This window comes from Solea solea, chromosome 3 (assembly GCF_958295425.1).
Source record: "Solea solea chromosome 3, fSolSol10.1, whole genome shotgun sequence".
Classification (NCBI taxonomy): domain Eukaryota; kingdom Metazoa; phylum Chordata; class Actinopteri; order Pleuronectiformes; family Soleidae; genus Solea; species Solea solea.
This window is the reverse complement of record NC_081136.1, coordinates 5,446,400-5,464,904: the sequence shown is the minus strand read 5'-3', so window position 1 is coordinate 5,464,904 and position 18,505 is coordinate 5,446,400. Positions and strand designations below refer to the sequence as shown.

At 41.2% G+C, this 18,505-nt stretch overlaps 1 protein-coding gene across 1 annotated transcript; it reads left to right on the top strand.

The window, feature by feature from the left end:
* Positions 1-829: 829 nt before the first annotated feature.
* Positions 830-18,486, top strand: ltb4r2a (leukotriene B4 receptor 2a). The gene is made up of 11 exons (XM_058624692.1): positions 830-1,211; positions 2,568-2,716; positions 2,896-4,884; positions 5,078-5,317; positions 5,447-5,674; positions 5,931-5,973; positions 6,128-6,774; positions 14,414-14,959; positions 15,832-16,032; positions 16,125-16,165; positions 16,914-18,486. Exons 1-11 carry the CDS (start codon positions 1,034-1,036, stop codon positions 17,212-17,214), a joined length of 4,563 nt encoding a protein of 1,520 aa, XP_058480675.1. The 5' UTR covers positions 830-1,033; the 3' UTR covers positions 17,215-18,486.
* The last annotated feature ends 19 nt before the right edge of the window (positions 18,487-18,505 follow it).

Genomic DNA, 18,505 nt, shown 5'->3' with positions numbered 1-18,505 from the left:
CCTCTTTGGAGTTGCCCTGGAAACATAACTTCCACTGCCCTATGGTTTAACAAATAATTGGCTAAAAGGGGTGTCGATCAAATCTGTCTGCTATATCATTGGTCAAAAAAAACGTAAACAAGGCTTCCACGTGTTGGGTACGCACGGAAAAGATAATACCATAACGTAAAACATGGTTTCTGTCAATTTCACCTTTCCACCGCGACAAAAAACTCCTGAATGTTGCCAGGAAAGAGCAGAAATATTGCATATTTACATTAACAACTATGCATTTATTTGATATGAGGTGGAGTGGCTCGATTGTACTCAGTTCCATTGTAAGTCGCTTTGGATAAAAGCGTCTTCTAATTGAAATGTAATGTAATATGATACAGATTTAAGTTCTCAGTTGTCAGGTCTTCAAACCGGATGTTTTGTGAGTAAATACAAAGTGTCTGAAACTGACAAATGTAATTTTAAATTTGAACAAATTCATCCCGTGGGCCGAATTGGACCCTTGGGTGGGTTGGGTTCTGGCCTGCGAGCCGTATGTTTGACACCCCTGCAAATAGAGTATCTCATAATCACTGTATCATCATGTACCGTCGTTATCGTGGACAAATTGTAGTGTGGTGTAGTCGTGTGTTCTCGTTTTGTGACTTTTCCATAATTTCTCTTGCGTTATTGTTTGACTATTATTCATGTTCTTGATGATGGCGTCTCCTTTTTTCGACTGCCAAGTTTGAAAACCTCGGCAAAACCAAATAAATGCCACTAATGTCACTTTGTTAGGGTAAAAAAAATATATATATAATAATCAAGAACTTCTACATATAGTCTTGCACTTTGGAACATGTGAGTGTTTATTACAGCTGATAGCAGAGCAAAGATTTCCCCAACCTCAGTGACACTCTAGGGTTAACAACAGACCAGACAACTCAGTCATCCTCCACAGTATGAACCTCCTCTTTCCTTCCCTGCAGCAGCACTTCCTAAACATAGCTGCACACTGCTGAGTGACTCAGCGGAGCAGATCGCACTCCACACGGCGAACATGGCAGATATTTACCAGTATCCTGTTTTCTTTGACTGTCCCGTTCCGCTGGAGGAGCGGCAGAGGCAGAGAGTACAGAACTATCTCAGTCTGCAAAACAAGTCTGGCGGGGGTGACTGTGGGCGACTGACCAGAGTCAACGACACAGTCTACAGTGTTGCGTACAGGAGGCAAAAGCGTAAGTGTATGGAACGGTGTGTACACCGTGGTGTGTTTTGTTTGTGTGTGTCTGTGTGTCATGTTGTGGGTCACCTACAATTGTTTACACACCCACATCCAGGAGACCGCTCCTTCTTATGGGGACACAAAGCGAGTCCTCATTTTGTAAATCATTTAATTTTAAGAGGAATGTTTTAGAAGTTATGGTTCAGGTAAGCGGAAGTACCCAGGGTAATGAGAGAAAGTCAATGTCCTCTGAAGTTACGGAAAACCACACCGCGCGTGTGTGTGCATACTTGTATTTATGCATTTGTGGGGACATTTTGTCTGGGTTAGGGTAAGGGGGCTAGGGACTGCATTGCTGTACGTCTGTGATGTGTCGGACACAACACATTGTGTCCTCACAGTGTTTTCACAGTTTGCTGGATTAAATTAAGTTAAATTAAATCAACATTCACCATGTCAAAACGCCCCGTGTTTCAGGTTCCCTGGCTTTTGTGAGGACGGATGGTCGCCTATTGTTAGTTTCACTTTCACGTGAAAGTGAAACTAAGTGAGAAGAGAGAAAAGATAAAGAGACAGAGGGAAAGGGACAAAGGTTTCCGTATCCCATTCACTGTACTAGTGTTAAAACTTTGGAAATTGTTTTTTTTTTTTTTACAAGGATTAGTGAATTTTCCCTCAACACAAAATACTATGTGTGTGTATATGTGTATATACATATGTGTATGTACGTGTGTGTGTGTGTGTGTGTGTATATATATATATATATACATATATATAAATATATATATATATACACATATAGAAAGAAAGATAAATAAAGGAATAAAAAATAATCCAACTGACTTTGATGTGTGCTAGCTGTCACTAAGGCTAGATAAAAGACACAAAGAACGACTGGTTTAAAATGACAATGTTGACTTGTCTTTTTGCTGGAAACGTCACTTTATTAACTGCCTTCTTCTCCTGCGCTACATTCCATAGAGTAAATCAGCGTTTTTAGATCACAGGGACACACGGGAGCCGCTGGTCTACTGCCACCTTGTATGGTAAATAAGTGTCACTTTAAATTAAAATGAAGGGTTTCAATCCGCGAAACAGGAAAACAACACACTTTTACATACTGATGGAGGCACCAGTGGATCAACTGCTCCTCTGTGCCGTACTGTAAAATGTCTGATTTTCACAATGGACTTTGGGAAGGGGATTGAGCAGTTTACAAACGTCGGTTTCCATTCAGAAAAGGTTGTCTAATGGCAAGATAAAGCAGTGAACGTAGGTTTAGATTCTCTAAGGTGACACCCTTTTTTGTGTGGCTAAAATCTGTTTTTCAAAGTCAGTAAACTGGATTATAATGTTCTTCTTTTCTTAGATCAACAACGCGTCCTGCAGAAATGTGAGCATGTTGTAGAGCTCTCAGATGGGCCTCTAGTTTTCACTGTGCGAGCCAGCCTTGAACCTGACACCTCTGCTCCCATCACCACTTCCACCATGAACCCTCATTTAACACTTCCTGCTAAGGTAAGAGTAAAAGAAATGACTTCATCATTTCTGCATTTCATGTTGTTGAATGAAACCTGTGGGGCCATAAAAACATAACATCAGTCAAATGAGCTACAGGAAAATTTTTTCTAATATATTAACTGCATCAAGTCAAAAAGGAGTTCACTAAAAATGTGTTTCATTCTTTTTCCCCTCAGTCTACTCCTGCCTCAATACCTCCATCAAGTGGTGAAGAGTATGAACTACAGTGTGATAATTACCTACAGAATTATCTTAAGGAATGTGACAAGGCTGGGAAAGAGCTAGAGACAGAACTTGCCTCAATGGCCTGCACTGCTCAGTTTTACCCAGAGAAGGGCAGGGTTTTAGTCAGGAGATTAGCTCATCCTGCTGCTGCAGATGAAGGCACAAACTGGAAAGCTGAGGTGGACCGGCTCTTTGATGGCTACCTGTGCCACTTTGAGGTGGATTCCCACAAAATCAAGGCTTTGCTTAAGTATTGCAGCTCTCACCTCTCCTCAGATCAGGTGAAAGTGTACGATGAAATTGGTATGGCTGTTGTGGTTGGAAAACATGCCCAGGTTACTGCTGTATTAATGGATGTAGAGGACTATGCTCTTAAATTTCAAGGGTCCTTTTTAAATGAGAAGCACACTACCACTCGGCGACTTGGTGAGGCCAAACTCCGCCTTCTGTGGAGAGAATTGGAGAACGGTTTGAGAGAAAAATTTCCAGGTGTTAAGGTCACACAGAGAGATGCAGCTCAGGTAGTTTTGGAAGGTCCTGTGAGGGAAATTCTCAAGGCTGGTGATTGGATATCTGAAAAAGCGAGTCTGGTGTCAGAAAGGACAGTTTCTAAGTTGAGCCCACATCTTTTGGCCTTTCTTAGGAAAGCTTATGGAGGCCAAGGGATGCTAGGCGACTTCTTACAGCTTGGTGATGATGTGGAAATAGAGTTGCAAGACAGGGAGCTTTGTTTCTTCTCCGTCTTTGTAGATAAACTAGATGTTGCAGAGGCAGCACTGCAGGCTGAATTCAAGGAAGTAGATATTGATGTTCCTAACTGCTATAATTTGTCAGTGGAACTTCGGAGGATACTTAAGTCCAAGACAAATGAGATGAACCAGTGGCAATGTAGGGCCAATGTCCTGTTTAATTCTAACAGCACTATATGCTTACTGGGCCACACCAAAGAGGTTGAAGACCTGAATCAAACTGTCACAGAGTTTATTTTGCTAAAATCAATCCCTTTCTCAGAGTTGGCACAAGAGCTACCAGAACTGCTGTTGCAGCAGGGCTCAGATTTCTCAGAGGTTACCTTCCACCCTTTCACACTTTCCTCTGAGCCCAGGTTGGTGCTGGAAGGGCCTTCCAGCAAAGTGACTGAACTCAGAAACCTGCTGGATGAATTTCTTGTCCCATCAGAAATGCACCCAGTTCAGGGGCAAAACAATTCCAAACAGGTGGCATCTTCTTTGAATGAAGGAATAGTTGCCAGCTACACCCTTTGTGATGGGCTCCAGGTAGTGGTGTGTCATGGTGACATCACCAAACAGGATGCTGAAGCCCTGGTTAATGCTGCCAATGAAGATCTGGATCACTGCCGAGGTCTTGCTGCTGCTCTGAGTGAAGCAGGCGGACCTGAAGTACAGAGGGAGAGTAATGACATAGTAAAGCGGAATGGGAAAATTCCCATAGGTGAAGTGGTAGCGACCACAGGGGGGGACCTGCGCTGTCGGAGACTGCTGCATGCTGTTGGTCCTGTAGCTGGAGACACAGCTGGCAGAGGAAGGCTTTTGCTGGAAAAAACTATACACTCCGCTCTGAATAAGGCTGAAGGAATGGCGATGTACTCTATTGCCATACCCTGTATCAGCTCGGGGGTGTTTGGTGCTCCTATCTGCTCTGAGGCTATTGCGACTGCTGTGAAAGAGTTTGGTAATCAGGAAGAGTGTGAGAGTCTGAGAAAAATCATCTTGATTGATAACAGAGAAGAGGTGGTGAGGGCCATGCAAGAAGCATGTGACAGGCTTTTGCAAAGGAATAGTTCCAGATTTGGTCCACCTAGTGAGTCGGAGTTTCATATGGATGTTGACTCCCAATACACAGACAGAGGAGCCACTGCTGGACCTCCTGCAGACAGTGTCCGTTTCGAGGTTGTTCAGGAAGTCATTGAAAAACAGAGGGTGAGTATTGTGAATCTGATTAAATTAATTTAAATAAATGAAAGCAAATAACAAGTGTGTGTGTGTTCAGAAGAAACAGTTCTACAGATGGCCCAACAGTGCGGCTGCATGCTGGTCTCAGCCTTGCCCTTTCAGTAAAAATTGGTCTAGATCTGCGTTCAATTTCCAGTTTAATCCTCTGGTTTCCTCTTAGGTGGATGTTGTGGTATGTCCCATGGTTGAAAACAATCCTTTCTCCACCAATATTGGAAGGACTTTGGCTGAAATTGTCGGATCCCAGTTGAACGCTGAGTTCAAAAGGGAAGCAGGACTTGATTCGTTCCCTGGTGATGCAGTTCTGGTTCACCAGGGCTTTAGAGGACATCCATTCAATGCAGTGTCCTTCCTCAACCTATGTTCCTATGATGGCGATGAAGACGGAGGTGCAGTCCAGGTGAAACAATGAAGGAGTTTTCTAATGTGTCTCACTGCTTTCATGAGCTATTTTCCTTTGGAAAAAAAAAAATTATACACAATAACAAGCATGTACCATCAGAAATCATTAAATTCTGACCATTTGCAGGTTTTGAGAATGGGCATCAAACAAGTCCTATCTTCCTGTGAGAATCACAGGTTTGGATCCGTTGCTTTCCCTGTAGTCGGAGCTGGGATGCTCTTGGAGTTTCCCAGAAACTTGGTGGCCAGGGTTCTACTGGAGGAAATTCGGGAATTTAAACAGAACCAACTGAACAGAACACCTGAATTCCTGATTCGAATTGCCATCCACCCCAATGACACAGAGGCTACCGAGGTAATGGAAATGCATTGTACCATAAATCATGGGTGAAACCTTTAATTGGTCAAAATTCAGTAAGCAGTAAGTCTTTTCCACACTGATTTGTGAATATAGACATTTATGTAAACGTAAATGATTGCGAGATTAAATGTAGAGCTCACAACAGTCCTAATTTCAATCCAGCAAGCGCTAAATATTAGTTAACATTTACTCTGCATTGGTGTGTATACCTGGAATTTTCATTTCACACTAGTGATCCTTGTCTCTGCAGGTCTTCAAAGAATTTCTAAAAGATACTGATCAGCCTGACCAAGGTGAGTATAGATCTTTACATTAAAGTCCCTCTTGTGCAAGATATATTGCACAAGAGGTAAATAAATCACGCATTGCTGACATATTTGACATGAATCCGGTACACAGACAAGAAAAAACAAATGTACAATACTGAATAAATTTTTTTTTCTCCAGTGTCGACTCCAACGAGGATTTTCTTGCTTGGAAAGACTGGATCCGGGAAAAGCACTCTAGCTAACAGCATATTTGGGGAGGAGAATTTGTTCCCCACAAGCTCTTCATTCACTTCGAAAACAAGTAAATGTAAGGTTGAAACAAGAACTGTCAATGGAAGAGACATCACTTTGATCGACACCCCTGGTTACTTTGATACAGACAGACAGGAGGAGGAGATTAGATCTCAGATGATGAGGGGTATCACAGAATGCGCGCCAGGGCCTCACGTTTTTCTCATTGTGCTTAAAAGTGAGAGATTCACTCAGCAGGAGCAGGAAGTCATCGCCGAAATCCAAAAAACCTTCTCTGAAGATGCTCTGAAGTTTGCTGTTGTCGTCTTCACTCATGGTGACCAACTCGCTGAAGGGAGTAAGATTCAGGACTTGATCCGTGAGAATAGGAATCTGGATTTTCTGGTGCAGAAGTGTGGTGGCCGGTACATTGTCTTCAATAATAACCCCCAAAAGAACAAACCGCAGGGCAACTACAGCAGCAAGCAGGTGGAAGACCTTCTGAGCACAATTTACAAGATGATGATAGAAAATAATGGAGGCTACTACACCAACAAGATGCTGCAAGAAGTGAGGGACGACATACGGAATGAGGTAGATTGCATTAGACAGTCATCCCCAAACATGTCTCAGGAAGTAATATTGAACCAAGCTAAAATCAATGTATCTAACAGACTTTTGATTAAAATGGCAGCAATTGCAACAGGAGCAGTACTAGGAGTGTTTTTTGCCGCAGCATTTATGGTAGGATTCGATGTGTCGTCTGTGGGCTGCCTTTCACAGTTAGTTCAAGCCAAAGGCCTCCAAACGGCAGCAAAGAAAGCCGTAGGAGTAGCAACCGGGGGAAAAATGAAACTAATAGGTGCCACAGCAGTGTTGGGAACAGGAGCAATAGTAGGTGGTGTCGCCGGATACAATGCGGGCAAAGATGCGAACACGCCACAGGAGGCAGCTGAGATGGCGTTCAATAAGGTCTTTGAACAAGGCAAGTCTTTGACGAGGAAGTAGCTGTTTTTGTAGCCGAACAACGCCAAAAACATCTTTAAGTGATCGTGCAGGTTTATAGATCTGTGGTTGTATTGACTTAGCCCAGTTTCAGCCAGGAAGCAGCTAGAGTTTGCTCTTACTACGAGCGAGAGAGGCTCCTTTCATAGCTGACTACATAATCGGTAACTTTTTTTTGAAAATTGATATTTTTGAGCAGAAAATGTTTTTGTTTTTTAAATTTTTGTAAATGTTCACTTAACACGGACCCTTGTGTCCATTAATATTGTATATCTAACTTTTAACCAAATGTTCATGTTTTTTCAATGATTTTTCCAAACTTGTACTGCATACTGCATAATGATCTGCTTCTTAATACCACTGGTGTCTTCAATCAAAAAGCACTAAATGCAGTGTTTACTTGCACTCACATGCTCCGAGAAATGCTTCTTTGTTTCATCGGATGCCATGAAACTTTCAGGCAAAGATGAAACTTTATAACCTGAAGGCAATTGCAGTTGATTTTGTAATAAAACGCGCTGCGTTGTTATGAAACAGACTGTCAGATCACTATCTGAGAATGACAGTATTGCAGTATCGTCGTATCCATGTTTGCACTGCTCAGTATTGTCATCTTTGCCTGAGGGAATCACCTGCCATCTATTAAGTCCATATTTTGATTTGAACTTTAATTGTATCATCTTTTGCCAACCTGGATGCGGATGTACACAAATGTAGAGATTAATAAAGTGACAATCACTGATATCAGAAGCAAAGAAAAACCTGGCATTATTTCTGCAGCTTGTGACAAGATGGTTCAGAGAGGACTCAGACGCAGAGGCCTTTTAATAGTCTTTATTGGCACTCGTTAGCAAAACACAAGACAGATCCTCTTACTGAGGGAAAACAAAAGCAGGGCTATGAAGAACTACCACAAATGGGGAACGCAGCCCTCTTCAAAAGAAACGCTGCGGAACTATGAACGGGAAACAAAAAATCACTCCGAAGAGGAAACTAACTCAAACTATGGTTAACACCTAAAACTCAAAACAGAAAACTCTCCAAACGGAGGAAAACAAAGCTCTAAACACTTCAAAATGGAAATTAACTCAAAAGCACAATCCTATTGATTGGCGATCTTTAACTAACCGAGAATGTGGTCGAAAACAAAACGCAATCTAAATGATTGGATCTAATCAATCTATCTAATAAAAAATAAATCACAATCCTAGTGATTGGAGTTCCTAAAATGACTGTGAAAATTTATAAACTGAAATCTCTCCCAAGGAGGAAAACAAAAGGGCTATAAATCCTAACTAAGGTATCAGCAGAAAGGCTATGACGAGAAAACGTACAAATAAAAGCATCGCTCACTAAGAGGATCGAAAATTTGTGGAATCTGTGGCTGTGACGAGGAGCTCTGGTGATCTGGCATGGACGAAAACACACTGGCACTGAAACGAGGAAACAGCAAGACCTGACAAATAATATTTTGCCTTCACAAAGTACAAAGTTTCCACCAGACACAAAAAGATAAAGAGGCAATCAAGATTCCAAAAAAAACAACCTTCCGGGACATTATCTTACATGAGTCTTTTCAATATGGGCAAAACCACATTTACAAGATAGTATAGATTTGAATGTTTCTCTTTAGTTATTCACAGTAGCCTCAATATTGCTGCTTCGTCTCAATATTAAGCAGCCTTTCCCAACTGGAAACTGGAGCTTCTGTTGCTTTGTAAACCACTCACCAAACCGCACCAAAGTCCGTGAAGAAAAACATAAATTTTACATCAAGGCCAAAAGAGAGGCAGAATAATATCAGCAATTAAAAACAAATAAAAGTTACGCACTGCAGATTTAAGGGGTTGATTTATAGTTTTAATACGACTGAACCGGTCTTGATTCAGGCTCACGATCGTGGGCTTTCGGCAGTGCTGTCGCTAAGTACGCCAGACTCCTCTGTTAAATGTTGAGATTTTAGACATTTCATTTGCTAATTGTTGGCGATGAACACATATTTTCAGGTTTCAAGTCTTTTTTAATTGATCTACAGTTCGGCATTGTTTGGTTTGATTCTCGTGTCCGACGTCAGGCTCACGACTCTTCCAGTGACGACACTCTCTGACCAATCAGTCTGTTAATGTCGTGTTTAAGTGTCGGCTCAGCTCACTTGGAACCTCAACAGAGCAGGTACTAAAAAAAGCACCAGGTACCTTCGCTTATGGAACCGAGTCGTGGTAGAACTGAAATGAAAAGGCGCCATGTATGTCGTCTCATCGTCTGCAGACAAAATGCAGCAGCTTGTCTTCTAACCGGAAAAACAAAGCAAGATAACGTTGCACCACTTCCTGCACGATTCAGGGTTGATTTGAAAGATATTATTGCTTGTTTTTAAGGTTTTAAAAGGGCTGGCCTCAACATATTCATGTGATTTGTTAGAGTAACAAGATCCTCAAAGCAGTTGCTCCTGGATGTGATGGAGCCTTGGCAGAGGCTGCCCTGAGTCTTTGGAATAGTTTACCTTATCATGTAAGAGTCAATCATTTCTATTGTCTATTATTTGTTGCGCCTGTGCAGCACTATGGGCAACTAATGGCGTGTTTCTATAGAGTGGAACGGTTCCTTGGTTCCTGTACCGAGATAACCACCCCCAACCGTTCCATTTTTCGGTACCCTTTTCTTGAGGTACCAGAGTGATGGTACGGTATGGTGCCGGCGGAGCTAGAACCACGACAATCAAGCTGATTGGGCGACAGAAAAAACATCAATTTGTTTGTTGAGACAAACGGACACAAACGGAGCTCCGTTGTCCGTTGTGTCGCGTTTGATGCTTGTTGTCTCTGACGAAAGACAAGCCTGACCCAGCGGGCTTTACCCTTCTTAATTGTACCAGACTGTACCTTGATGGAAAAGAACACCATAAGGTGTGCTATAGAAATACATTTGACATTGGCATTGGATAAAGAAAACAAAACACTTGAACTATTCCTTTAATTTGACTGCAGGTGGAATTCCTTACTCAACACATGAGGATCTGACTGACTGACTGCCAGGACAGACGTGACACGCCTTCAGTTCACTGCATGTTACAGCAAGTATGACAAATCAATGAAGAGAGACAGAGAGAGAGAGAGAGAGAGAGACCGAGAGTGTGGGTGGAAAATGTGGGGGGCAAAGAAAAGATAAAAAGAAGAGCAAGAAAATACTGAAACACTTTCAGTCTCTAGCTTTCTGGCAGTTGTTGGGTTCGTTTTTGCTTTTTTTCTTATTATTTTTTTTGGCCTCCTGTGATTTAATGCGTACAGGTGAGTTGTCTCTCATTCACGAGTGTCTCTGTTTTAGTTTCTGTTAGGAGCAAACACTGCGGTCACAGCTGCAGGGAATCACTGCAGTCAGTCAAACGCTCCCCGCTGCTGCTGTTCACAGCAAATATGTTTTTAATTTATTAAGTTTAATGTATGGCTTGTATTTCTCAACCAGTCTGTTATTCATTATGTGTCATATGTGTAGCGTGTGTGTCTGTGTGTATGGGGAGTGTTTTAGCATGTCGATGCATGAGTCTCACACACACACACACACACACCTTTTGAGTAAATGAGGTTGTGCAATGATTCACGTCAAATGAGTTATGTTTGTACAAAAACTGCAAAAATGCCAATAAAATGTGGAGAAATACAGGAATTATTTTTTTTTTTGAGATTTTAAAAACGGGAGACACTGACATGAGTTTACTTGGTAAAATGTCTCATTGTTGTGCCCTTTGACGTGGTTTTTTTTTTAGTGTGGTTTGACCGGCTTTGTGTAAACACTGGCCATGTGGTTACGCCTCTGTGAACCTTTGAAGAAGAAAGAAAAAAGAATCTTCAACAACGAGAACAAGAATCTTCTTTGAAAGCAGTGCGTCACTAATGCACTTTGAACACAACCATCGTGAGAAACACACAACAAAATGGAACGGCTCTTTAAAGTTACTGGCTTCACTTTGGTGTATTTTTATATTTTTGACTCCACATTATTCTAGTGTTTCTTTCTAAAATAGTGAAAAGGCCACACCTGTGTACACATGTTACACCTTATGTGTACACATTGCATTCTTGTCAAAATTGAACAATTAAAAATGCCCTATATAACTGAACTGACATAACCTGATTATGATCTATAATTCAGGAAAAAAAATGTGGGAATATTTAGTGTCAAACACTTAAAATAAACAAATAATTACCGAACCTCAGTGAACGCTTACTTAATCAAAACAAGTATAGATCGATTGCATGATAACCTCAGGTGTTGCTGCTGAAAAAACTGGTTTTCTCTGCTCTATATTCTTGTATTTTAGGTATTTATGTTTATATATATTTTTTATTTGGTCAACTTTTACCCTACAAATAAACGGAGAAACTCTAATGAATGCTTAATGCTGTAAAAAAAAGAAAAGAATGTTGACTACCTTAAAAAATATGACTTCACTTTGCAACACCTGAATAAGTTATTTTAATTCAAACCAAATTTGCTTATTCAGGATTTACTAATGTAATAAACACATTTCTTTTATACATTTCTCTACCACTATAGTTTATCACTTTAACGACAGCATGATTTCTCTGAATTATACTGTAACAATCAGTAGTTACAGCACAACAGGTTTTTTTGGCAGACGCGGGTGTGACTAATGGATGCGAGGGTGAACTGACATTGCATAGTTTTGCGCGTCGGCAGTCTTCAGGGCGTGATCTTGCACTAACAAAGTTCTGTCGAACAAGCGATGGCACGTCAGTTTTTTAAAAACATTTTTTTTTCCAGTGACATGAAATGACAATAAATACATATGTTGCTTAACGGGAGCCAATTATCCTCTGTATGAACTGTATCTCCCGTAAGATGATGGCAGATGGTTCACTTTTTAAAAGAATACATGTGTGTGTGTATACCTGCCAGTTTAGCAGAGTCTTTTTTCCATATAATATTGAGTTTAAATGAGTCTTAACAGTAAATGTATGTCTACTGGTACCTTGGTGCTAACTACGCTACCTTTATTGCTAGACACAGTTTATTTTATTCATTAAAACAAGCTAGCTGTTTCCCCTCTGGATCCACTTTTTATGCTATGCCGACCGTAACTGCTACATAAAAGAAAGCTATCGCTGCTTCTTTTTGCACGCACTTTATATGCTATGCTAAATGAAGTGCTATATATGTTTTTGAATTTGTAGAAGTAAGCCACTTCCCCTTTTCATCCACATTTGTTTTGCTATGCTAACCTTAAGTGTGACATGTGTTTTTCAACTCATATAAGCAAGCTAGCTGCTTCCCTTTTATATGCACGTTTTATACTAAAACTAGAATTAAATGCTAGATGTGAATTCGTAAAATCAAGCTAGCCGTTTCCCTTTTCATGCATTTTTTTTGTTATGCTAACCTACGCTACATGTGTTTTTGAATACCCTTCTTTTTAAATCAGTCCCAAATGTATGTATTTGTATATACTAACCAGCCAGTTTATTAGGTACATAATAAACAGGCAGGAGCCAAGGTTTGATGCGTTCTGCATGTTTTGATTGATCAGTTATTGTTGCGAGTTTCTGTTGCCTTTGTGTCTTCAAACCGGTCGGCCCGTTCTCCTCTGACTTCTCTGGCATCAAACAAGGGTAAATAGTGCCTTTGTTTGTGTCTACTTTCAGCTTGTGTATAGATACATGTGTGGTGTGCAACACTTTGGCTCATTGGTGTGGTTTTATTGTTTTGGGTTGTTTTTTTTCCCCAGCACACTAGAAATAATCATCACGCTCTGGATACATTTCTTTGTTTGTAGAATTTGGTGGATTGACTCAATTAACAGTTATGCGTTTTTAAAGGTGAAATCAGGTCAAATATGTTCAACACCAACCTTTAATGTTTGAAAAATGTTGCGTACTTATAGCCAATGTCTTTTACCCGACAAAAGTATTCAGATAACATATTATTACATCAACAGGGACTGATAATGACATATACAAATGCATATATGGGACTTTAATATGGAACGGATCCCTTTTGCAGCTATAACAGCTTCTACACTTCTTGAAAGTTTGATGAGGTCAGACACTGATGTTGGACGAGAAGGCCTGGCCCACAATCTCTGTTCCAGTTTGTCCCAAAGGCGCTCAATAGGGTTGAGGTTGGGTGTCTGTGCGGGTCAGTTAAGTTCACCCACACCAAACCCCACGTCAAACCATATCTTTATCGTCCTTGTTTTGTGCACTGGGACATAGTCATGTCGGAATAGAAAAGGGACTTCCTCAAACTGTTGCAAAACAAAGTTGGAAGCATAGCATGGTCCAAAATGTCCTGGTTTGCTGAAGCATTAAGATTGTCCTTTATTGGAGATAAGGGCCCTAGAGCCCAAAGCCTGATTGAAACAGATTTTAATGCTTACTGTAACAGGTGTGGCCAAATACTTTTGTCCATATAGTGTATGTAAAACCAGTTTGGTTAATTTTAGTGTGCCAGCAATAGGCGGCGATTGAAAGTGAAAGTGAAGTAGCGGCTTTGAATTATCAGATGATGAAATGAGATGACAATAATGGTTAGACAATAGTTTTGTTTCCCCGCCCTGTAGAAAAGTATCCACGGCGACATGTTTAAGAAGCGTACCAAGGCTTTTTACGCGTTTTACGTGATAAAAAAATCAACCAATTGTTCTGCAAAGTGAATGTAGCATTTTCTGCCGAGCTGTGATTGTAACTGCTACCATTTGTGTTGTTACGTTGTGTACGTGGTATTTTACTGAATAATGAGGTGATATTTTGTATTTAAACAAGTGAAAAATAACTGTAAAAGGAAATATTTGAATGGAGTAGGCTACACATATGTGTGGTTAATTCTGTGTTTCTTGTCTTTTGTTCTTGTACTTACATTTTAGTTCATGTTATTCTGTCTCAAACATCATGTCGTTGCCATGTGATATGACGTATTATATTCCATTGGTTTGGTGTTTGGATAATACAACATGGTGACTCTTGTTCTCCTCTCATGCCTGGTCTCGTCGCTCAGGAATTAAAACCCTCGTCACGACCTGTTACGCTTGCACCACGCTTTTCCAGAAATACAAACTTGCATTGTCAGACTGAGGCTTGTGCAGAAACAACATGAAGGGGTAGAGAAAAGCCAAAGCTAGCCAAAAGCTGGCTAAAAGATGACATTGCTTATGCAGCAGTAAGACCCTGGACATTTTGAAAAAGACCATTCACTATTTTTCTCTCTTTGACAGGTAACAAAAATGGCCCAGAACAGCACCACTCCATCCGTCAACGACACCATCGTGGATGACAGAGTCGGAACCACCACAGGCGCCCTCATCCTGAGCCTCGTCTTCCTCGTGGGACTCCCCGGAAACGTCTTTGTCATCTGGAGCATCCTCGCCCGCGCTCGAAAGCAGTCTATCACCACTCTCCTCATCCTCAACCTCGCCATCGCCGATGGCTCCCTTATGGCTCTCACGCCATTCTTCATTGTCTACCTGGCTCTGAAGAAATGGGTGTTCCAGAGAACAATGTGCAAGATCCTTTTCTATCTGTGCCTGGCCAACATGTATGCCTCCATTCATCTCATCATGCTGATGAGCCTCTACAGGTTTGTGGCCATCCTGTGGCCACAGCGCATCAGTGTCATCACTGGACGGAGGACTGTGCTGCGGGTGCTGGCGGGGGTGTGGGTGGTAGTGATCGTCGCCTCCATTCCGGCAGTTATCTACAGAGAAACGAAGACTATGGGGAAAACTGTGGTGTGCGACTCATTCCACCTGAAAGCCAAGGATGTGAGTGAACATTGTACATTGTCTTAAAAAGTCTTTAAAAGTAGGCCATTGAGGCTCTTCAGTCCTCAAACCTTTAACTGAGCAAGATTCATTTCTAATTAAAGCTGTAGTGCATAACATTTTCATATATGTTAGATCTGTTCACACAATACTGAGTCAGCTTCACAGGACTGTGTTTCTTACTGTAGCAGACTTTGGACCTCCTGTCATCCTGAGACATTCCTGCGCTGCACGCAGGAAGGGATTTGTTTTATGTTAAGACAGACAATGGAAACACTGTGCTAGTAAAGCAAAGAGGACTGTAAACAGGTTGGACAGAAGGTATAACTGAAAACACGTCATGGTATGGTTCAGTCATGGTTTGGACTGAAAACAGTACCGTTACTTGCCCGATGGCATTGAAGACACGCTGGTCGCAAGGGAGTGATACTTTTCTGTTGCACAATCAGCCTACTGTCATGGATCTACCTATACGGAAAGGCAAAAAAGAAATATGTACCTTACCAAATGGAACCGTTTCACTCTGTGGAAACACTGCTAAAGATGAACCCATGAAAGGTTTCAGAAGTGCTGAGGGTGTGAAAACCACCTGCAGAGGATAAGCTCGCTACTGAGTGGGCAACAAATCATTTTTACCAAATGAAAAATGGGCATTGTAAAGCAATATTATCAGACCTGATGAGGAAGGTTTGTGTGTATATACCTGTAGCGCAGGAGCGAGCGGGCACAGGGAAGCAATTTTCGATCAAACTGCTAAACGACCAGATTTTCTGACCAGTGGAAGGTGTCATCACAATTAATCAACAAGGTCATACAAGGTGTCAACTACATAACTAATTCACCTCTGTGTGGCTCTATCTTAACCTTCACAGACGATCCTGCAGTACTCGCTGGAGCTCGTGTTGGGCTGTTTCATCCCCTACAGCGTCATTTTAGTCAGCTACCTGTGCATCTTACGTCGGATACGACAGACCAAGTTCCGCCGTCGAATTCGGAGCGAGAAGCTCATCCTGGCCATTGTGCTGACTTTCTGCCTCCTCTGGTTGCCCTACCATCTCATCAACATGGTGCAAGTATGCTGAGTATCTTGTCTAACCCTACAAAAGTAAAACAAGAGAAACTGTTTTTCACTGTTATTAATCCAGTCATTTTGATTTGCTCTCAGGTTTCATGGGCCTTGTGTCCTGAAGGTGCAGTGAAAAACACGTAAGTGATGATTGTACCCATTTGGTCCATATGTTGTAATTGTTGAAGATAATTTTAATTCTAATCCTAATCCTGGTTGTTTACTATAAATCTGGGGATTATTTTATTTTAGCATACAGATAGCACTTAGAAAGTGGTAGCCTGACTTGCTCTAAAGTCAGCAGTTTCTTACAAACATGACAGTCATAGAGGATGATGTGTTTCTACCTCTAAAGAAATCAGCTAATGTAGCTGTCCTTGTTTATTTACTTACAATCTCCTAGTCTCATGATTTTCAGTGGTTTTAGTTTCATCCATACATAAAAAAGGAAAGCAGAGTCTTTTATCCATATAATATTGAGTGTAAATGTGTGTTTTCTGTTACCTTGGGGCTAAATTAGCGCTAAAGTGCTAGATGCATTTAATTAATTAAAACAAGCTGTTTCCCTTTTCATCCATGTTTTATGCTATGCTAAAATTAAGTGTATTTCAATTTGTAAAAGCAACCTAGCTGCTTCCCTTTCCATCTACTTTTTTATGCTATGCTAAGTTCAAGTGCTAGGTATGTTTTTTAATTTCAAAAAAGCAAGCTAGAAGCTTCCCTTTCCATCTACTTTTTTATGCTATGCTAGCCTCAAGTGCTAGGTATGTTTTTGAATTCATAAAAGCAAGCTAGAAGCTTCCCTTTCCATCCACTGTTTTATGCTATGCTAAGCCTAAGCTAGGTCTTTAAGTGTATCACGATGAAAAACATGTTTTCATTCATCAGGCTGAGTAAAATATGGCACAGCAGCCGCGCTGTCACCGCCTCCATCGCCTTCATCAGCAGCAGTGTGAACCCAGTGCTTTACTTCTTCGCTGGAAAGTCGTACATTCGCAGAGAGGGGCTGGCGTTTATGGCGCGCTTGTTTGAGGGCGCGGGGATAGACCCAGGCACCAGGAAGAGCCGGAGCAGCCAGAACAGTCGCGACAAAGACAAGGACAAAGAAGCAGATTCTGTCATGCTAAAGGAGAAAAACTCTCTCACCAACTCCGGCTCTAATGTCAAACCGGTGAACAACGGCAAGTAGGGGACTGGTTTGGTGTTCCTCTGGACGGAAAATGTAAATTACTCCTCCTCTGGGTCACAAGCAAATTTCAACTTTCAATTTCAAGAAGAGTGGTTCTTTGACATGTTCTGTTGCTGCAGCAGAACATGAATTCAGACAGACTTTTGAAAACGGGGAGAAACGTGACCTGGCACGCTGCTCCTGGGACAGCTAGCTGCCCGAGGCACCACTAAATCACACTGTTTTGTTTGTGGTGAACATGCATAAAGAGAAAAGAGCCTCGAACAGCTCATAAAGACAAACTATGGACATTTTATCACTCAACTTCATAAGAAGTACATTTACTAGGACATCCATCCAAAGAGAGTGGGAACTCTGTTTTTACTGTGTGTGTAATATTCTTTGTGTAATGTTATAAAAAACGCATAACATAAGCGAAATGTTTAAATTGAACTGCAACGGCAACATGCTGTTATATCTCGGTGATGACTTGAATGAGTGAGTGAAGTTGAGAGTTCAATGTTGACAAAGGCACTTGATTTTGAATGTACAATAATAGACAAAGCACATTTCATGCGTGTAGGCACGTGTCTTTCATGGATTTTCCTCTTTTAAAGCAGTTTTTCTTTTTGTAAAATTGGCACAGGATGTGAACATGTCATCGGCATATTATCAGAGATAGTTCGTCATCGATTGCTCTTGTGTTTTTAGGCAAAAGACATACATTTTGGTCTATTGTTACTGCTCAGTGCTGTCGCTGGGCTTTGTTTTTGTGTTAAGTACTGAGCAGGTTTCAGGTTTTTGTTTGAACACGAAACGCTCGAAATATTCTATGGAAAGGGAGTGTGCGAGGCGAATAGAAATACAAACATGAAAAAATGCAACTTTTAGAACACGCTGACATGGGGGAGGGGCATTAAGAGATGTTCAGTGGTTATCTATACCAAGGTACCAAGACTTGTTACTGGTGGTACTTTGAGTGTACAAGAAGGAGGTCAGAAGTTCTGTCATAGTAGCCCGGCTCGCATGAAAGCACTTGAACCAGTATGTGGAAAAATCTGGGCCAGGAAATTGTCCATAAGTGTTAATGGGAAGAAAAGACTTGGATGATGATTAATCATGCAGAATATTGTCATTTGGTCACTTTACAAAAAAAAACATCTTATCATTGAACCAGCAGGGACCTGGACACCTGCTCACACTGATAAAATGACTGCTCGCAGGGGGACATAACGATGTTGTAATCACTTGACCAAAGGCTCACTAAATAAAATCTACACCTTTGTAAGTCTTCGACATCTTAGGGAATTCT